Here is a 20,609-nt window from a genome sequence, read left to right as displayed (position 1 = left end):
GCTGCTGAGAGAGGAAAATATTGGCTGGGATCATTCTAGATCCTGGAAGAGAGAAAGAAAGAGAGGTGAAATGGAATTTGTGCAAAAGCCTCTCCTCTTAAGACAGTGTTGACCTTTGCACCATGGTTGAAGAGATCTCTACCCAATTATGGGTGAAGTTTTAAATTCAAATGAAAACTGCCCATAAGGCCTGACTCTAATAAAATTATCTGTGATATGATCCACCGTTTTGGTGTAGGATGCTGGGGTATTAAAAATTGTGTTGTTGTTTTTTTTTTTTAATAGAAATTTTGTTTTGTCTGAAGAATATCAATCTAGACTAAAATGAACCTCAAAAGTCTACATCTATCTCCTATTTAAAAAAGAACTACAAAGGAGTTAATATGTATATATGGAAAGAAATGAGACTTAGCAGTATGCATAGCAATTCATCAGTGAGACAGCTACTAGTGCACAGAAGTCTAATAGATGCTGTCCCTGTCAATAATTGTTGGAGACTGCTTATCAGCAGATTGGATTATTTGTCATAGGCATTGACAAACTAAAGTATCCAGATCTTGAACTTACTGCATATGTTTTAAATATTTAGGTAAATATATTATACATGCATGTGTATATTTTTAATGAGATGAATGTTTTCCTTTGTTACAAAGTTTCAGGATTTGTCTAATGAGGCCTGAAATCTTTTTACTAAATGGTGGAACTTGTTATGATATTTATATCCCCTAACATCCAATCATCCTGGTTTTAATGAAAATATTTTCCTTAAATATTTTGAAAGTAAAGCATCTTCACTGAATCAAAACTGACATTTTAATTTGAACTCTTCACTCTGGAAAGAGTTTGCAGTCAAAATTTGTCATTAAAAAACTCGATTAAATGAAAAATAATGATATACAGGCTTGCTCCTACAAGCCTCTGGAGCAGAAATGCTGAAGTTACTGTATTTTAATGCTTGGTTTGCTTCTTTTACTGCCATGCAGGGATTAAGTGGGAGGCAGCTCTCAGCGCAGTTGGAAAAGGCCATGGCCTTAAACTCAGAAGAACTGCATTTAAGACAGAACCTCCCCTGGTGGCTCAGATGGTAAAGAATCTGCTTGCAATGTAGGAGACCTGGGTTCTATCCCTGGGTAGGGAAAATCCCCTGGAGAAAGGACTGGCTCCCACTTGAGTATCCTTGTCTGGAGAATTCCATGGACAGAGGAACCTGGTAGGCTATAATCCATGGGGTTGCAAAAAGTCAGAGATGACTGAAGCAATTAACACACTTGTCATTTATCAGTGGGATGATTTTGTTGAAGTAACTTAGTTTCTTCATCCTTAATTGGGATGAATAATAGATATATTACAAAGGCTTCAGACAATACTGTATGGAAAAGTATTACATGCAAAATCTTATAGAAATGTAAGATTATTAAAAATATGTTTTATATGTTTTCTAAGAAATGGTCTTGTTTATATTCAGGTCTTTAAAAATACATTTGTTTCTATATTCTTATTACAAAAGCAATACATGGTAAAGGCAAAAAAAAGAAAAAGAAAATTAAACAAAGGAGTAACAGAATCATCTATCATCATTCCAAACAATTATTATCACAGGTTTATATCATTTTAATCTGAATTTTTACCTATGCATATAGGTTTTAAAAGTATACACTGTTGTTGCTGTTGTTTTTAGTTGCTAAGCTGTGTCTGCCTTTATGCAACCCAATGGACTGCAGTACGGCAGGCTTCCCTGTCCTTCACTATCTCCCAAAGTTTGTTAAAATTCATATCCATTGAGTTGGAGATACCATCCAACCATCTCATTCTCTGCCTTCCTCTTCTCCTTTTACTTCCAATCTTTCCCAGCATCAGAGTCTTTTCCAGTGAGTTGACTCTTTGCATCAGGTGGCCAAAGTATTGAAGCTTCAACTTCAGCATCAGTCTTTCCAATGAATGAATATTGGGGGTTGATTTCCTTTGGATTGACTGGTTTGGTCTCCTTGAAGTCGAAGGGACTCAAGAGTTTGAAAGCATCAATTCTTTGGCTCTCAGGCTTCTTTGTGATCCAACTCTCACACATGTACATGACTACTGGAAACACCATAGCTTTACCTAAATGGACCTTTGTTGGCAAAGTAATGTCTCTGCTTTTTAATACACAGTCTAGGTTTGGCACATCTTTTTGTCCAAGGAGCACATGTCTTTTCATGGCTGCAGTCACCATCTGCAGTGATTTTGGAGCCCAAGAAAATAAAATCTGTCACTGCTTCCACTTTTTCTCCTTCTATTTGCCATGAAGTGATGGGGCCAGATGCTATGATCTTAGCTTTTTGAATGTTGAGTTTTAAGCCAGCTTTTTCACTCTCCTCTTTCATGCTTATCAAGAGGCTTTTTAGTTCCCCTTCACTTTATGCCGTGAGAGTGGTATCATCTGAGTATCTGAGGCTGTTGATTGTTATTTCTTCTGGCAATCTTGATTCCAGCTTGTGTTTCATCCAGCCCATCATTTTGCATGATGTACTCTGCATAGAGTTTTGCTGAGAGAACACACTGGTCATAGTAAACACTCTCTTCAGCAGCACAAGAGAAGACTCTACACATGGACATCATCAGAGGGTCAACACAGAAATCAGATTGATTATATTCTTTGCAGCCAAAGATGGAGAAGCTCTATACAACCAGCAAAAACAAGACTGGGAGATGACTGTGGCTCAGATCATGAACTCCTTATTGCCAAATTCAGACTTAAATTGAAAAAAGTAGGGAAAACCACTAGACCATTCAGGTATGAGCTAAAGCAAATCCCTTCCGATTATACAGTGCAAGTGAGAAATAGATTTAAGGGACTAGATCTGATAGAGTGCCTGATGAACTATGGGTGGAGATTTGTGACATTGTACAGGAGACAGGGATCAAGACCATCCTTCCAAAAAAGAAATGCAAAAAAGCAAAATGGCTGTCTGAGGAGGCCTTACAAATAGCTGTGAAAAGAAGAGAAGCCAAAACCAAAGGAGAACAGGAAAAATATACCCATTTGAATGCAGAGTTCCAAAGAAGAGCAAGGAGAGATAAGAAAGCCTTCCTCAGTGGTCAATGCAAAGAAATAGAGGAAAACAACAGAATGGAAAAGACTTGAGATCTCTTCAAGAAAATTAGACATACCAAGGGAACATTTCATGCACAGATGGGCTCAATAAAGGACAGAAATGGTAAGGACCTAACAGAAGCAGAAGATATTAAGAAGTGGCAAGAATACACAGAAGAACTGTACAAAAAAGATATTCACGACCCAGATAATCATTATGGTGTGATCACTCACCTAGAGCCAGAAACCCTGGGATGCAAAGTCCAGTGGTCCTTAGGAAGCATCACCACAAACAAAGCTAGTGGAGGTGATGGAATTCCAGTTGAGATATTTCAAATCCTAAAAGATGGTGCTGTGAAAGTGCTGCACTGAATATGCCAGCCAATTTGGAAAACTTAGCAGTGGCCACAGGACTGGAAAAGGTCAGTTTTCATTCCAATCCCAAGGCAATGCTAAAGAATACTCAAACTGCCACACAATTGCACTCATCTCACATGCTAGTAAAGTAATGCTCAAAATTCTCCAAGTCAGGCTTCAACAATATGTGAACCATGAACTTCGTGATGTTCAAGCTGGTTTTAGAAAAGGCAGAGGAACCAGAGATCAAATTGCCAACGTCCGGTGGGTCATTGAAAAAGCAAGAGAGTTCCAGAAAAACATCTACTTCTGCTCTATTGACATGCCAAAGCCTTTGACTGTGTGGATCACAATAAACTGTGGAATATTCTGAAAGAGATGTGAATACCAGACTACCTGACCTGCCTCTTGAGAAATCTGTATGCAGGTCAGGAAGCAACAGTTAGAACTGGACATGAAAAAACAGACTGATTCCAAATAGGAAAAGGAGTATGTCAAGGCTGTATATTGTCATCCTGCTTATTTAACTTATATGCAGAGTACATCATGAGAACACTGGGCTAGATGAAGCACAAGCTGGAATCAAGATTCCTGGGAGAAATATCAATAACCTCAGATATGCAGATGACATCACCCTTATGACAGAAAGTTGAAGAACTAAAGAGCCTCTTGATGAAAGTGAAAAAGGAGAGTGGAAAAGTTGGCTCAAAACTCAACATTCAGAAAACAAAGATCATGGCATTTGGTCTCTTCACTTCATGGCAAGTAGATGGGAAAACAGTGGAAATCGTGGCAGACTTTATTTTCTTGGGCTCCAAAATCACTACAGATGGTGACTGCAGCCATAAAATTAAAAGACGCTTACTCCTTGGAAGGATAGTTATGATCAACCTAGACAGCATATTAAAAAAGCAGAGACATTACTTTGCCAACAAAGGTCTGCTTAGTCAAAGCTATGGTTTTTCCAGTAGCCATGTATGGGTGAGAGTTGGACTATAAAGACAGCTGAGTTCTGAAGAATTGATGCTTTTGAACTGTGGTGTTGGAGAAAACTCTTGAGAGTCCCTTGAACTGCCAGGATATCCAACCAGTCCATCCTAAAAGAAATTAGTCCTGAATATTCATTGGAAGGACTGATGCTGAAGCTAAAACTCCAATACTTTGGCCACCTGATGCAAAGAACTGACTCATTTGAAAAGACCCTGGTGCTGGGAAAGATTGAAGGCAGAAGGAGAAGGGGACAACAGAGGATGAGATGGTTGGATGGCATCACGGACTCAATGCACATTAGTTTGAGTAAACTATGGGAGTTGGTGATGTTCAGGGAGGCCTGGCGTACTGCAGTCCATGGGGTCGCAAAGAGTCAGACATGACTGAGTGACTGAACTGAACTGAAGCGACTTCATATAAGTTAAATAAGCAAGGTGACATTATATAGCTTGACGTACTCCTTTTGTGATTTAGAACCAAATTTTCCATGTCTGGTTCTAAGTGTTGCTTCTTGATATGCGTGCAGGATTTTCAGGAGGTAAAGTGGTCTGGTATTCCCACCTCGTTAAGAATTTTCCACAATTTGTTGTTATCCATACAGTCAAAGCTTTAGCATAGTCAATAAAACAGATTTTTTTTTTTTTTTTTTAGAATTCCCTTGCTTTCTCTATGATCCAAGGAATGTTGGTAATTTGATCTCTGATTCCTCTGCCTTTTCTAAACCCAACTTGTACATTTAAAAGTTCTTTGTTCACATACTGCTGAAGCCTAACTTGAAGGATTTTGAGTATAACCTTACTAGCATGTGAAATGAGTGCAATTGTACCATATTTTGAACATTCTTTTTTTTTTCATGGTTTATCTTTTGATGTTTCAGGTTTTTAATTTCTTTCAATAAAGTTTTAAAATTTTATTCCTAAATCCCTTATATTTTTATTGCTACTGCAAATGTCTGTATAAAAAATATACACAAATTCTTTCTTTGTACCTGTTTTTTTAATATAATTTATTTATTTTGATTGAAGGCTAATTACTTCACAATATTGTATTGGTTTTGCCATACACTGACATGAATCTGCCACGGGTCGACACGTGTTCCCCATCCTGAACCCCCTCCCACCCATACCATCCCTCTGGGTCATCCCAGTGCACCACCCCTGAGCATCCTGTATCATGCATCGAACCTGGACTGGTGATTCGTTTCATGTATGATAATATACATGTTTCAAAACCATTCTCCCAAATCATCCTACCCTCACCCTCTCCCACAGAGTCCAGAAGACTGTTTTATACATCTGTCTCTTTTTCTGTCTCACATACAGGGTTATCATTACCATCTTTCTAAATTCCATATATATGCGTTAGTATACTGTATTCGTGTTTTTCTTTATGGCTTACTTCACTCTGTATAATAGGCCCCAGTTTCATCCATCTCATTAGAACTGATTCAAACATATCATTTTTAATGGCTGAATAATACTCCATTGTGTATATGTACCACTGCTTTCTTATCCATTCATCTGCTGATGGACATCTAGGTTGCTTCCATGTACTGGCTATTGAAAACAGTGCTGCGATGAACATTGGGGTACACGTGTCTCTTTCAATTCTGGTTTCCTCTGTGTGTATGCCCAGCAGTGGGATTGCTGGGTCATATGGCAGTTCTATTTCCAGTTTTCTAAGGAATCTCCACACTGTTCTCCATAGTGGCTGTACTAGTTTGCATTCCCACCAACAGTGTAAGAGGGTTCCCTTTTCCACCCCTTCTCCAGCATTTATTGCTTGTAGACTTTTGGATCGCAGCCATTCTGACTGGCATGAAATGATACCTCATTGTGGTTTTGATTTGCATTTCTCTGATAATGAGTGATGTTGAGCATCTTTTCATGTGTTTGTTAGCCATCTGTATGTCTTCTTTGGAGAAATGTCTATTTAGTTCTTTGGCCCATTTTTTGATTGGGTCATTTATTTTTCTGGAACTGAGCTGCTGCTGCTGCTGCTTCTAAGTCGCTTCAGTCGTGTCCGACTCTGTGAAACCCCATAGACAACAACCCACCAGGCTCCCCCATCCCTGGGATTCTCCAGGCAAAAACACTGGAGTGGGTTGCCATTTCCTTCTCCAATGCATCAAAGTGAAAAGTGAAAGTGAAGTCGCTCAGTTGTGTCCTACACTTAGCGATCCCATGGACTGCAGCCCACCAGGTTCCTTAGTCCATGGGATTTTCCAGGCAAGAGTACTGGAGTGGGGTGCCATTGCCTTCTCCGGGAATTGAGCTGCAGGAGTTGCTTGTATATTTTTGAGATTAATTCTCTGTCAGTTGCTTCATTTGCTATTATGTCTCCCATTCTGAAGGCTGTCTTTTCACCTTGCTTATAGTTTCCTTTGTTGTGCAGAGCTTTTAATTTTAATTAGGTCCCATTTGTTTATTTTTGCTTTTATTTCCAATATTCTAGGAGGTGGGTCATAGAGGATCCTGCTGTGATTTATGTAGGAGACTGTTTTGCCTATGTTCTCCTCTAGGAGTTTTTATATTTTCTGGTCTTACATTTAGATCTTTAATCCATTTTGAGTTTATTTTTGTGTATGGTGTTAAAAAGTGTTCTAGTTTCATTCTTTTACAAGTGGTTGATCAGTTTTCCCAGCACCACTTGATAAAGAGATTGTCCTTTCTCAATTGTATATTCTTGCCTCCTTTGTCAAAGATAAGGCATCCATAGATGTGTGGATTTATCGCTGGGCTTTCTATTTTGTTCTATTGATTTATATTCCTGTCTTTGTGCCAGTACCATACTCTCTTGATGACTGTGGCTTTGTAGTAGAGCCTGAAGTCAGGCAGGTTGATTCCTCCAGTTCCATTCTTCTTTCTCAAGATTTCTGGCTATTCGAGGTTTTTTGTATTTCCATACAAATTGTGAGATTATTTGTTCTAGTTCTCTGAAAAATACCATTGGTAGCTTGATACGGATTGCATTGAATCTATAGATTGCTTTGGGTAGTATACTCATTTTCACTATATTGATTCTTCCAATCTATGAACACAGTATATTTTTCCATCTATTAGTGTCCTTTTTCAGAGAAGGCAATGGCGCCCCACTCCAGTACTCTTGCCTGGAAAATCCCATGGGCGGAGGAGCCTGGTAGGCTGCAGTCCATGGGGTTGCTAGGAGTTGGACACTACTGAGTGACTTCACTTTCACTTTTCACTTTGATGCATTGGAGAAGGAAATGGCAACCCACTCCAGTGTTCTTGCCTGGAGAATCCCAGGATGGGGGAGCCTGGTGGGCTGCCGTCTATGGGGTTGCACAGAGTTGGAGACAACTGAAGCGACTTAGCAGCAGCAGCAGCAGTGTCCTCTTTGATTTCTTTCACCAGTGTTTTATAGTTTTCTATATATAGGTCTTTTGTTTCTTTAGGTAGATATATTCCTAAGTATTTTATTCATCATTGCAATGGTGAATGGAATTGTTTCCTTAATTTCTCTTTCTATTTTCTCATTATTAGTGTACAGGAATGCAAGGGATTTCTGTGTGTTGATATTATATCCTGCAACTTTACTATAATCATTGATCAACTCTAGTAATTTTCTGGTGGAGTCTTTAGGGTTTTCTATGTAGAGGAGCATGTCATCTGCAAACAGTGAGAGTTTTACTTCTTCTTTTCCAATTAGGATTCCTTTTATTTCTTTTTCTGCTCTGATTGCTGTGGCCAAAACTTTAAAAACTATGTTGAATAGTAGTGGTGAGAGTGGGCACCCTTGTCTTGTTCCTGACTTTAGGGGAAATGCTTTCAATTTTTCACCACTGAGGATAATGTTTGCTCTGGGTTTGTCATATATGGCTTTTATTATGTTGAGGTAAGTTCCTTCTATGCCTGCTTTCTGGAGGTTTTTATCATAAATGGATGTTGAATTTTGTCAAAGGCTTTCTCTGCATCTACTGAGATAATCATATGGCTTTTATTTTTCAATTTGTTAATGTGGTGTATTACATTGATTGATTTGCAGGTATTGAAGAATCCTTGCATCTCTGGGATAAAGCCCACTTGGTCATGATGTATGATCTTTTTAATGTGTTGTTGGATTCTGATTGCTAGTATTTTGTTAAGGAATCTTTCATCTATGTTCAGCAGTGATATTGGCCTGTAGTTTTCTTTTTTTGTGGCATCTTTGTCAGGTTTTGGTATTAGGCTGCTAGTGGCCTCATAGAATGAGTTTGAAAGTTTACCTTCCTCTGTAATTTTCTGGAAGAGTTTGAGTAGGATAGGTGTTCAGATCAGATCAGATTGGTCACTCAGTCATGTCCAACTCTTTGCGACCCCATGAATCGCAGCACGCCAGGCCTCCCTGTCCATCACCAACTCCTGGAGTTCACTCAGACTCACGTCCATCAAGTCAGTGATGCCATCCAGCCATCTCATCCTCTGTCGCCCCCTTCTCCTCCTGCCCCCAATCCCTCCCAGCATCAGAGTCTTTTCCAGTGAGTCAACTCTTCGCATGAGGTGGCCAAAGTACTGGAGTTCCAGCTTTAGCATCATTCCTTCCAAAGAAATCCCAGGGCTGATCTCCTTCAGAATGGACTGGTTGGATCTCCTTGCAGTCCAAAGGACTCTCAAGAGTCTTCTCCAATACCACAGTTAAAAGCATCAATTCTTCAGTGCTTAGCCTTCTTCACAGTCCAACTCTCACATCCATACATGACCACAGGAAAAACCATAGCCTTGACTAGACGAACCTTTGTTGGCAAAGTAATGTCTCTGCTTTTGAATATGCTGTCTAGGTTGGTCATAACTTTCCTTCCAAGGAGTAAGCGTCTTTTAATTTCATGGCTGCAGTCACCATCTGCAGTGATTTTGGAGCCCAGAAAAATAAAATCTGACACTGTTTCCACTGTTTCCCCATCTATTTCCCATGAAGTGATGGGACCAGATGCCATGATCTTCGTTTTCTGAATGTTGAGCTTTAAGCCAACTTTTTCACTCTCCACTTTCACTTTCATCAAGAGGCTTTTTAGTTCCTCTTCACTTTCTGCCATAAGGGTGGTGTCATCTGCATATCTGAGGTTATTGATATTTCTCCCAGCAATCTTGATTCCAGCTTGTGTTTCTTCCATCCAGCATTTCTCATGATGTACTCTGCATATAAGTTAAATAAACAGGGTGACAATATACAGCCTTGACAAACTCCTTTTCCTATTTGGAACCAGCCTGTTGTTCCATGTCCAGTTCTAACTGTTGCTTCCTGACCTGCATACAAATTTCTCAAGAGGCAGATCAGGTGGTCTGGTATTCCCATCTCTTTCAGAATTTTCCACAGTTTATTGTGATCCACACAGTCAAAGGCTTTGGCATAGTCAATAAAGCAGAAATAGATGCTTTTCTGGAACTCTCTTGCTTTTTCCATGATCCAGCGGATGTTGGCAATTTGATCTCTGGTTCCTCTGCCTTTTCTAAAAGCAGCTTGAACATCAGGAAGTTCAGGGTTCACATATTGCTGAAGCCTGGCTTGGAGAATTTTGAGCATTACTTTACTAGTGTGTGAGATGAGTGCAATTGTGCGGTAGTTTGAGCATTCTTTGGCATTGCCTTTCTTTGGGATTGCAATGAAAACTGACCTTTTCCAGTCCTGTGGCCACTGCTGAGTTTTCCAAATGTGCTGGCATATTGAGTGCAGCACTTTCACAGCATTATCTTTCAGGATTTGGAGTAGCTCGACTGGAATTCCATCACCTCCACTAGCTTTTTTCATAGTGATGCTTTCTAAGGCCCACTTGACTTCACATTCCAGGATGTCTGGCTCTAGGTCAGTGATCACACCATCATGATTATCTGGGTCATGAAGATCTTTTTTGTACAGTTCTTCTGTGTATTCTTGCCATCTCTTCTTAATATCTTCTGCTTCTGTTAGGACCATACCATTTCTGTCCTTTATCGAGCCCATCTTTGGATGAAATCTTCCTTTGGTGTCTCTGATTTTCTTGAAGAGATCCCTAGTCTTTCCCATTTTGTTGTTTTTCTCTATTTCTTTGCATTGATCACTGAGGAAGGCTTTCTTATCTCTTCTTGCTATTCTTTGGAACTCTGCATTCAGATGTTTATATCTTTCCTTTTCTCCTTGGCTTTTCCCTTCTCTTCTTTTCACAGCTATTGGTAAGGCCTCCCCAGACAGCCATTTTGCTTTTTGCATTTCTTTTCCATGAGAATGGTCTTGGTCCCTGTCTCCTGTACAATGTCACAAATCTCATTCCATAGTTCATTAGTCACTCTATCTATCGTATCTGGGCCCTTAAATCTATTTTTCATTCCACTGTACAATCATAAGGGATTTGATTTAGGTCATACCTGAATGGTCTAGTGGTTTTCCCTACTTTCTTCAATTTAAGTCTGAATTTGGCAATAAGGAGTTCATGGTCTGAGCCACAGTCAGCTCCTGGTCTTGTTTTTGCTGAATGTATAGAGTTTCTCCATCTTTGGCTGCAAAGAATATAATCAATCTGATATCAGTGTTGACCATCTGGTGATGTCCATGTATAGAGTCTTCTCTTGTGTTGTTGGAAGAGGGTGTTTGTTATGACCAGTGCATTTTCTTGACAAAACTCTATTAGTCTTTGCCCTGCTTCATTCCGTATTCCAAGGCCAAATTTGCCTGTTACTCCAGGTGTTTCTTGGCTTCCTACTTTTGCATTCCAGTACCCTATAATGAAAAGGACATCTTTTTTGGGTGTTAGTTCTAAAAGGTCTTGTATGTCTTCATAGAACCGTTCAACTTCAGCTTCTTCAGCGTTACTGGTTGGGGCATAGACTTAGATTACTGTGATATTGAATGGTTTGCCTTGGAAACGAACAGAGATCATTCTGTCATTTTTGAGATTGCATCCAAGTACCGCATTTCAGACTCTTTGTTGACCATGATGGCCACTCCATTTTTTCTGAGGGATTCCTGTCCGCAGTAGTAGATATAATGGTCATCTGAGTTAAATTCACCCATTCCAGTCCATTTCAGTTCGCTGATCCTAGAATGTCGACATTCACTCTTGCCATCTCTTGTTTGCCACTTCCAATTTGCCTTGATTCATGGACCTGACATTCCAGGTTCCTATGCAATATTGCTCTTTACAGCATTGGACCTTGCTTCTATCACCAGTTAGGTCTTCTCTAAATTTTTGGTAGAATTCAGCTATGAAGCCATCTGGACCTGGGCTTTTGCTTGCTGGAAGATTTCTTAATACAGTTTCAATTTCCATGCTTTTGATGAGTCTGTTAAGATTTTCTATTTCTTCCTTGTTCAGTTTTGGAAAGTTGTACTTTTCTAAAAATTTGTCCATTTCTTCCAAGTTGTCCATTTATTGGCATATAATTGCTGATAGTAGTGTCTTATGATCCTTTGTATTTCTGTGTTGTCTGTTGTGATCTCTCCATTTTCATTTCTGATTTTATTGATTTGATTTTTCTCCCTCTGTTTCTTGATGAGTCTGGCTAATGGTTTGTCAATTTTATTTATCCCTTCAAAGAACCAGCTTTTGGCTTCGTTGATTTTTTCTATGGTCTCTCTGTCTCTCTGTCTCTCTCTCTCTCTCTCTTTTTTTTTTTTTTGCATTTATTTCTGCCCTAATTTTTAAGATTTCTTTCCTTCTATTAACCCTAGGATTCTTCATTTCTTCCTTTTCTAGTTGCATTAGGTGTAGAATTAGGTTATTTATTTGACTTTTTTCTTGTTTCTTGAGGTATGTGTGTATTGCTATGAACCTTCCCCTTAGCACTGCTTTTACAGTGTCCCATAGGTTTTGGGTTATTGTGTTTTCATTTTCATTCATTTCTATGCATATTTTGATTTCTTTTTTGATTTCTTCTGTGATTTGTTGGTTATTCAGCAGCATGTTGTTCAGCCTCCATATGTTGGAATTTTTAATAGCTTTTCTCCTGTACTTGAGATCTAATTTTACTGCATTGTGGTCAGAAAAGATGCTTGGAATGATTTCAATTTTTTTTGAATTTACCAAGGCTAGATTTGTGGCCCAGGATGTGATCTATCCTGGAGAAGGTTCCGTGTGCACTTGAGAAAATGGTGAAATTCATTGTTTTGGGGTGAAATGTCCTATAGATATCAATTAGGTCTAACTGGTCTATTGTATCATTTAAAGTTTGTGTTTCCTTGTTAATTTTCTGTTTAGTTGATCTATCCATAGGTGTGAGTGGTGTATTAAAGTCACCCACTATTATTGTGTTACTGTTAACTCTCCCTTTCATACTTGTTAGCATTTGTCTTACATATTGTGGTGTTCATATGTTGGGTGCATATATATTTATAATTGTTATATCTTCTTCTTGGATTGATCTTTGGATCATTATGTAGTGTCCTTCTTTGTCTCTTTTCACAGCCTTTGTTTTAAAGTCTATTTTATCTGATATGAGTATTGCTACTCCTGGTTCCTTTTGGTCTCTATTTGCATGGAATATCTTTTTCCAGCCCTTCACTTTCAGTCTGTATGTGTCCCTTGTTTTGAGATGTGTCTCTTGTAGACAACAGATATAGGGGTCTTGTTTTTGTATCCATTCGGCCAGTCTTCATCTTTTGGTTGGGGCATGCAACCCATTTACATTTAAGGTAATTATTGATAAGTATGATCCTGTTGCCATTTACTTTATTGTTTTGGGTTCAAGTTTATACACCCTTTTTGTGTTTCCTGTCTAGAGAAGATCCTTTAGCATTTGTTGGAGAGCTGATTTGGTGGTGCTGAATTCTCTCAGCTTTTGCTTTTCTATAAAGCTTTTGATTTCTCCTTCATATTTGAATGAGATCCTTGCTGGGTACAGTAATCTGGGCTGTAGGTTATTCTCTTTCATCACTTTAAGTATGTCCTGCCATTCCGTCCTGGCCTGAAGAGTTTCTATTGAAAGATCAGCTGTTATCCTTATGGGAATCCCCTTTTGTGTTTTTTTTGTTTGTTTGTTTTTTTTTCCCTTGCTGCTTTTAATATTTGTTCTTTGTGTTTGATCTTTGTTAATTTGAGTAATATGTGTCTTGGGGTGTTTCGCCTTGGGTTTATCCTATTTGGGACTCTCTGGGTTTCCTGGACTTGGGTGATTATTTCCTTCCCCATTTTAGGGAAGTTTTCAACTATTATCTCCTCAAGTATTTTCTCATGGTGTTTCTTTTTGTCTTCTTCTTCTGGGGCTCCTATGATTCGAATGTTGGGGCATTTAACATTGTCCCAGAGGTCTCTGAGATTATCCTCATTTTTTTAAATTCATTTTTCTTTTTTCCTCTCTGTTTCATTTATTTCTACCATTCTATCTTCTACCTCACTTATCGTATCTTCTACCTCTGTTATTCTACTGTTGGTTCCCTCCAGAGTGTTTTTGATCTCATTTATTGCATTATTCATTATATATTAACTCTTTTTTATTTCTTCTAGGTCCTTGTTAAACCTTTCTTGCATCTTCTCTATCCTTGTCTCCAGGCTATTTATCTGTAACTCCATTTTGCTTTCAAGATTTTGGATCATTTTCACTATCATTATTCAGAATTCTTTATCAGGTAGACTCCCTATCTCTTCCTCCTTTGCTTGGTTCGGTGGGCATTTATCCTGTTCTTTACCTGCTGGTAATTTCTCTGCCTTTTCATCTTGTTTTTATTGCTGTGTTTGGGGTGGCCTTTCCATATTCAGGCAGTTTCTGGAGTTCTCTTTATTGTGGAGTTTCCTCGCTGTGGGTGGGGTTGGACCAGTGGCTTGTCAAGGTTTCCTGGTTAGGGAAGCTTGTGTCGGTGATCTGGTGGGTAGAGCTGGATTTTTTCTCTCTGGAGTGCAATGAAGTGTCCAGTAATGAGTTATGAGATGTCAGTGGGTTTGGAGTGATTTTGGGCAGCCTGTATATTAAAGCTCAGGGCTGTGTTCCTGTGTTGCTGGAGAATTTGCGTGGTATGTCTTGCTCTGGAACTTGTTGGCCCTTGGGTGGTACTTGGTTTCAGTGTAGGTGTGGAGGCATTTGATGAGCTCCTATCAATTAATGTTCCCTGGAGTCAGGAGTTCTCTGGTGCTCACAGGATTTGGACTTAAGCCTCCTACCTCTGGTTTTCGGTCTTATTCTTACAGTAGTCTCAAGACTTCTCCATCTATACAGCACCATTGATAAAACATCTAGGTTAATGATGAAAAGTTTCTCCCCAGTGAGCAACACCCAGAGAGGTACACAGAGTTATATGGAGAAGAGAAGAGGGAGGAGGGAGATAGAGGTGACCAGGAGTAGAAGAGGGGGAATCAAAAGAGGAGAGAGCAAGCTAGCCAGTAATCATTTCCTTATGTGTGCTCCACAGTCTGGACTGCTCAGAGATGTTCATGGAGTTACACAGAGAAGAGAAGAGAAGAGAAGAGGGAGGAAGGAGAGAGAGGTGGCCAGGAGGATAAGAAGGGGGAATCAAAAGGAGAGAGACAGATCCAGCCAGTAATCAGTTCCCTAAGTGTTCTCCACAGTCTGGAACACACAAAAAGATTCTCAGAGTTGGGTAGAGAAGAGAAGGGGGAGGGAGGAGACAGAGGCGACCTGGTGGAGAAAAAGGAGAGTCCAAAGGGGGAGAGAGCAGTCAAGCCAGTAATCTCACTCCCAAGTAAAAATGGGTACTGAAGATTGGGTTCTTAAAGGTAAAAAATTGATAACAAATACCAAAAAGCAAAGATTAAAAATCTAGAGTAGAGGTTGGAGTCTCAAAAATACAATATTAAAGGAAAAAAAACAAAGTCACAAAAATTATAAAATATGTATATATATGAAGTTTGTTTTAAAAAATAGGGTCTTTTTTTCTTTTACAAATAATAGTAGGTTATAAAAATGAAAATTAAAGGAGTAATAAAGGACCTAAAAATTTTAAAAATTTTAAAATTTAATGATAATAGTAAAAATATATCTAGGACTTTTTCTGGTGTTGTTATGGACAGTGTGGAGTCAGTTCATTTTCAGATAGTTCCTTGATCCGGCTTATACTTCTCAAGATTTATAGGCCCCTTCCTATGTAGTCAGTGCTAGCTACAGGGTTTTAATCTATTGCACCTGTCACTTCCAGGGCGATTCCCTCTGATTTAGCTTCTTCTGTTCGCTGGTCTCTTCAGTGACCCAAGGGGGCGGTGGTGGACACTTTTTTAGGCTCACTTTTTCAGTCGTACTGTGGGGAGAGAGGAACGCTGCAAACAAGTAACACTGGCATGTGTGGGAAGTGCTCCCAGCGTCTTGGCCACACTGGGTTTGCCCCCGCTCATGCCGTGTGTGCTTTCCCAGTCTACACTGCTCAGGTTCTAGCTTGCTCTGCCAGGAACTGTCTGAGGCGGGCCCTGGGTTGCATGCACTTCCCAGGTCTAAGGCACTCAGGTTCAGGTACTTGGGTACTCCTCAAAGGCGCAGACTCAGTTGGGCCTGCGTTTTGTGCCCTTCCCACGTCCAAGCCACTCAGGTTACCAGGTGTTTGGTGAGCACAGTAATTGCAACTTTTCACCTCCCCCATCCCTGCCACTCGGTTTTCTGAGTGTACAACCAGCGCACCTTCTCAGGCGAATGTCAACTGTCCAGAATCCCAAGAAGTCTTGGTTAGCAATGAAGCCTGCTTGCAGTTTGGTAGATGATGCCTCTCTGGACCTGCAATTTCCCCCTTCTGGCTCTGGCTGCCCTTGCCTGCCTGTCTCCTGTGGGGGATGGGCCAGTCTGCAGCTGGCTAGCTCTGGTCAGTCCTTTGTTCTATGAGCAGGCCTGGCGGTGTTTTAGTTTAGGGTTTTCGTGGGGTAGCTATCCCATGGTCTGGTTTGCTATCTCAAGTTAGTTCCCTCAGATTGCCCTAGGGGCATTCAGACCTGATCCTTACTCTGAGCAATGCAGCCTGTGCCTCCCTGCCCAGCCCCCGCTTGCTAGTGGCGGATGCACGTGTCTGTGCTGCTTCTCCGCTGGGAGTTACCATTGGGCTCGTAATCTGTGGGTTTTCATTATTTATTTATTGTTCCTCCCGGTTGTGTTGCCCTCTGAGGTTCCAAGGCTCGCCACAGACTCACCAGTGAGAGTGTTTCCTGGTGTTTGGAAACTTCTCTCTTTTTTAAGACTCCCTTCCCAGGACGGATCTCTGTCCCTACCTCTTTTGTCTCTCTTTTAATCTTTTACATTTTTTCCTACCTCCTTTCAAAGACAACAGGCTGCTTTTCTCGGTGCCTGTTGTCCTCTGCCTGCATTCAGAAGTTGTTTTGTGGAATTTCCTCAGCGTTCAAATGTTCTTTTGATGAATTTGTTGGGGGGAGAAAGTGGTCTCCCCATCCTATTCCTCTGCCATCTCAGGACCGCCCCCCAATTTGAGCATTCTTTGGTATTGCCCTTCTTTGGGATTGGAATGAAAACTGACCTTTTCCAGTCCTGTGGCCACTGCTGAGTGTTTCAAATTTGCTGACAAGTTGCGTGCTGCACATTCACAGCATCATATACCCTATCATTGCAGTGTACAGTATGCACTTTGCTGTTTGTTCCTTTCCCCTTAGCATTAAATTATGATCATGTTTTTATGACAGTTACATGCATTTTTTGGATTGCATCCATTAATATATACTCTTTCATCTGAATGAACTATAATTACAGTTTGCTTGCAATTTTCCTATTCACAAAGCTTTAGGATATTTCTAATATCTCTAATAGGTGAATTCTTTCTATTAATCTTTTTTATTAATAAAATAACAAATATAATCTTTATTAATATATAATTAATATATATAATTAATATAATCTTTTTATTAATCTATTATATGTTTACTAGTTCCTGGATGAAAGAGTGAACATCATTTTGAACCTTTTGATATAAGTTATCAACTTGTCTTTCAGGTAGACTGATAGTTTCCTCTCACCTCAGCAGTATGGATAAGAGCCTGTTTCCCCACATCCTACTTATTACAATAATTGGATGCATTTTGCATACAAATGATGTATGCATTTCTAACTCACAGGTAGTAATGCTTCATTTGGTATTGTCCAAGACTGAGGGCTTCCCTGGTGACTCAGATAGCAATGAATCTGCCTGCAATGCAGGAAACCCAGGTTTGATCTCTGAGTTGGGAAGATCCTCTGGAGAAAGGAATGGCAACCCATTCCAGTATTGTTGCCTGGAGAATTCCATGGACAGAGGAGCCTGGCAGGCTACAGTCCATAGTATCACAAAGAGTCAGACATGACTGAGTGACTAACACAGTTACAGTTACAAGAATGAGGAATTCATATAAATAAAGTTTCAAAATAATTGAAGCCCTTTTTAATGCAAAACATTAAAATGGGACAATTTTTAAATGAGAAATAATTTAAATGAAAAAAATCCTTCTAAATTGTATTATATACCTCTCTGTCCCCTTATACAGAGTGTATTGAATGAATACGGTTATATTAAGGTGTTATGAGCACTTCAGTTTTTTGCTTTTTTTTTTTTTAGTCTTTAAAATAACCTTGCAAAATAGTTATTGTTATCTCCTTTTACAGCTGGGGTAACTTGGGTTAAATACTAGACCCAGCTTATAAATGGTAGAGCTATAATTTGAATACGAGCCTAGACCCACTGCTTTTGCTAGTACACTCAACACACTTCTATTGTGTGTTAATAATCTGAGGCCCTCAAGTCTGTATAATGTACAGGGATTTATTTGCATGACACCTGCATTGGAGGTTCATGCTCATTTTTAAAAAATAGATTTTATATATACTTCCTCAGTTTCAGCAAGATAACTCTAAATGTGTCTTGCTGTTACCGAACTTGCTCTGATTTGGCAACAATAACAAATACAGTTGACCCTTGAACGACTTGGAAGTTTGGGGCACCAACACACTACATAGTGGAAAATCTGCATATAACTTTTGATACTCCACAAACATAACTACTAATAGCCTACTGTTGACCAGAACCTTTGCCTGTAACATATACAGTTGATTAACAGCATATTCTGTATATTATATTATATACTGTACTCTTACAATAGAGTAACTTAGAGAAAAGCAAATGTTATTAAGAAAATCATAAGGAAGAGAAAAAGCATTTACAGTACTGTACTGTATTTATTGATACCATAAGTTTACATCATCTGTTTCACAAGATGAATGTCTGTTGGTAGCTATATCAATACTGTCTTATATGATTCAGAACACTGAGAATGTCATATGTATTACTAGCACTAGACATCAAAAATGAAAAGATAATGTGAAAAACAAATTCATGTTTATTTGTTAAATGTGGAATCAAAAACTGACACAAATGAATTCATTTGCAAAACAGAAACAGATTAACAGACTTCAAAAAAACAATGTATCGTTACCAAAGAGGAAAAGTGGGGGTGAGGAATAACCATTACAGTGGTTGCTTGGAGCTTTCTCTGATCATTGTTTTGATTTGCTACTCTTAATCTGCTGTAGGTTGGAATATAGATAGCTGGATTTGTAAAAACAAAAAATGGTTAAAACTTCTTTTCTCAAGTGATGTCTGACTTTTCTATCGGTAGATCCTGAGTATGTTTTGCCTCAACCTAATTCTCAAATTTATTCATGCCCGTGTCATGATCTGCAAGTAAATACTTTAGTAACTTTATCTTGTTTAGTTATTAATGTAATGCTGCAGTTTAGAATTATTACCCATTTTCATTATATAGCTAAGGGAATAACTTGCCTGAAATTCTATTACATAGACTTTGGGGCTTCTGTTTGGAACCTGAAATTTTTTTTAATGTATTTGTTTTATTGAAGTATAGTTGCTTTACAATAGTATATTTGTTTCATGTATACAGCATAGTGATTCAGTACTTTTGCAGGTTAAAGTCCTTTAACAGTATTAGATGAAGATTGCTTTAATTCCCTATGCTATACATATATCTTTGTTGCTTATCTGTTTTGTCCCACTCCCATCCCCTCTACCCTCTGGTAACTGCTAATTTGCTTTCTAATCTGTGAATCTGCTCCTGTTTTATATGTATATTCATTTGTTTTATTTTTTATATTCTACATGTGATAGCATTAAGTGTCTTTGTCTGACTTATTTCACTAAGCATAGTACATTCAGGGTCCATCCACATTGTTGGAAATGGCAGAATTTAAGTCTTTTTTAATGACTGAGTAATATTCATATATGGGGTTTCCCAGGCAGCTCAGTGGTAAAGAATCTGCCTGGCAAAGCAGGAGATGCAGGAGACATGGATTCGATTCCTGGCTTGGGAAAATTCCTTGGAGTAGAAAATGGCAATGCACTCCAGTATTCTTGCCTGAAAAATTCTATGGACAGAGGAGCCTGATGGGCTACAGCCTATGGTATTGTGAAGAGTCAGACACTACTGAGCAACTGAGCACGCATGCACGTGTCATTCATATATATGTCTTGGCTATTGTAAATAGTGCTGCTATGAAGATTAAGGTGCACATATCTTTTCAAAATAGTCTTTTCATTTTTTTCCAGATATATGTCCAGAAGTGGAATTGCTGGTTCATATGAAACTCCTTATTGCTGACTTTAGGCTAGGTTGCAAGATAAGTAACCTTCAGTTGTAGGAGTCTGACAGAAGAGTGTGAAAAGTAGAATGTTTTAAAAATTTGTTTATGTGATTTAAGCCATAAAGAAAATGTGCATTTTAAAATAAAGTTGAATTTAATGCCACAACATGACATGCAGATTGAGTCTTCTTTCTTTGCTAAAAGATAAACATCTTGTCTTCTGCTAAACATGTTTGCAGTGTGCTACAAAATGAGGTTCCTCTTAAGAGAATGTTTATATGGAATAAATCAAAAGTGATTATAATAGTATCAGATTTGACATTGATGATTCAGTTCAATCTGTATTTGTTGAATGCTTACCTATACTGTTTATAGGTATAGTTTGGAAAAAGTACTAGTATATTTAGTAACTATGCATTACAGAATAATATTAGCATGTAACTCTATATTTACAAAGCACTACCATATTAGATTTCCCTGGTGGCTCAGATGGTAAAGCATCTGTCTGCAATGCGGGAGACCCGGGTTCAACCCCTGGGTCTGGACAATCCTCTGGAGAAGGTAATGGCAACCCACTCCAGTACTCATGCCTGGAAAATTCCATGGATGGAGAAGCCTGGTGGGCTACAGTCCATGGGGTCGCAAAGAGTCAGACACGACTGAGCAACTTCACTTTCACCATATTAGAGTTATACCTAAGTGTGTTCCTAACTGAAAGA

At 39.0% G+C, this 20,609-nt stretch overlaps 1 protein-coding gene across 1 annotated transcript in view; it reads left to right on the top strand.

The window, feature by feature from the left end:
• The window catches only part of ISL1 (ISL LIM homeobox 1), a 60,688-nt gene extending 40,619 nt beyond the window's left edge, over positions 1-20,069 (top strand). The window contains exon 6 of the mRNA XM_059878787.1: positions 19,856-20,069. Within this exon, the coding sequence (XP_059734770.1) occupies positions 19,856-19,891 (36 nt within the window). The 3' untranslated portion in view covers positions 19,892-20,069. The remainder of the gene's footprint in view (positions 1-19,855) is intronic.
• The last annotated feature ends 540 nt before the right edge of the window (positions 20,070-20,609 follow it).

The sequence above is a fragment of the Bos taurus genome, chromosome 20 (assembly GCF_002263795.3).
Source record: "Bos taurus isolate L1 Dominette 01449 registration number 42190680 breed Hereford chromosome 20, ARS-UCD2.0, whole genome shotgun sequence".
Classification (NCBI taxonomy): domain Eukaryota; kingdom Metazoa; phylum Chordata; class Mammalia; order Artiodactyla; family Bovidae; genus Bos; species Bos taurus.
Note: the sequence above shows the minus strand (reverse complement) of the source record. Positions and strands in the feature narration are given on the sequence as shown.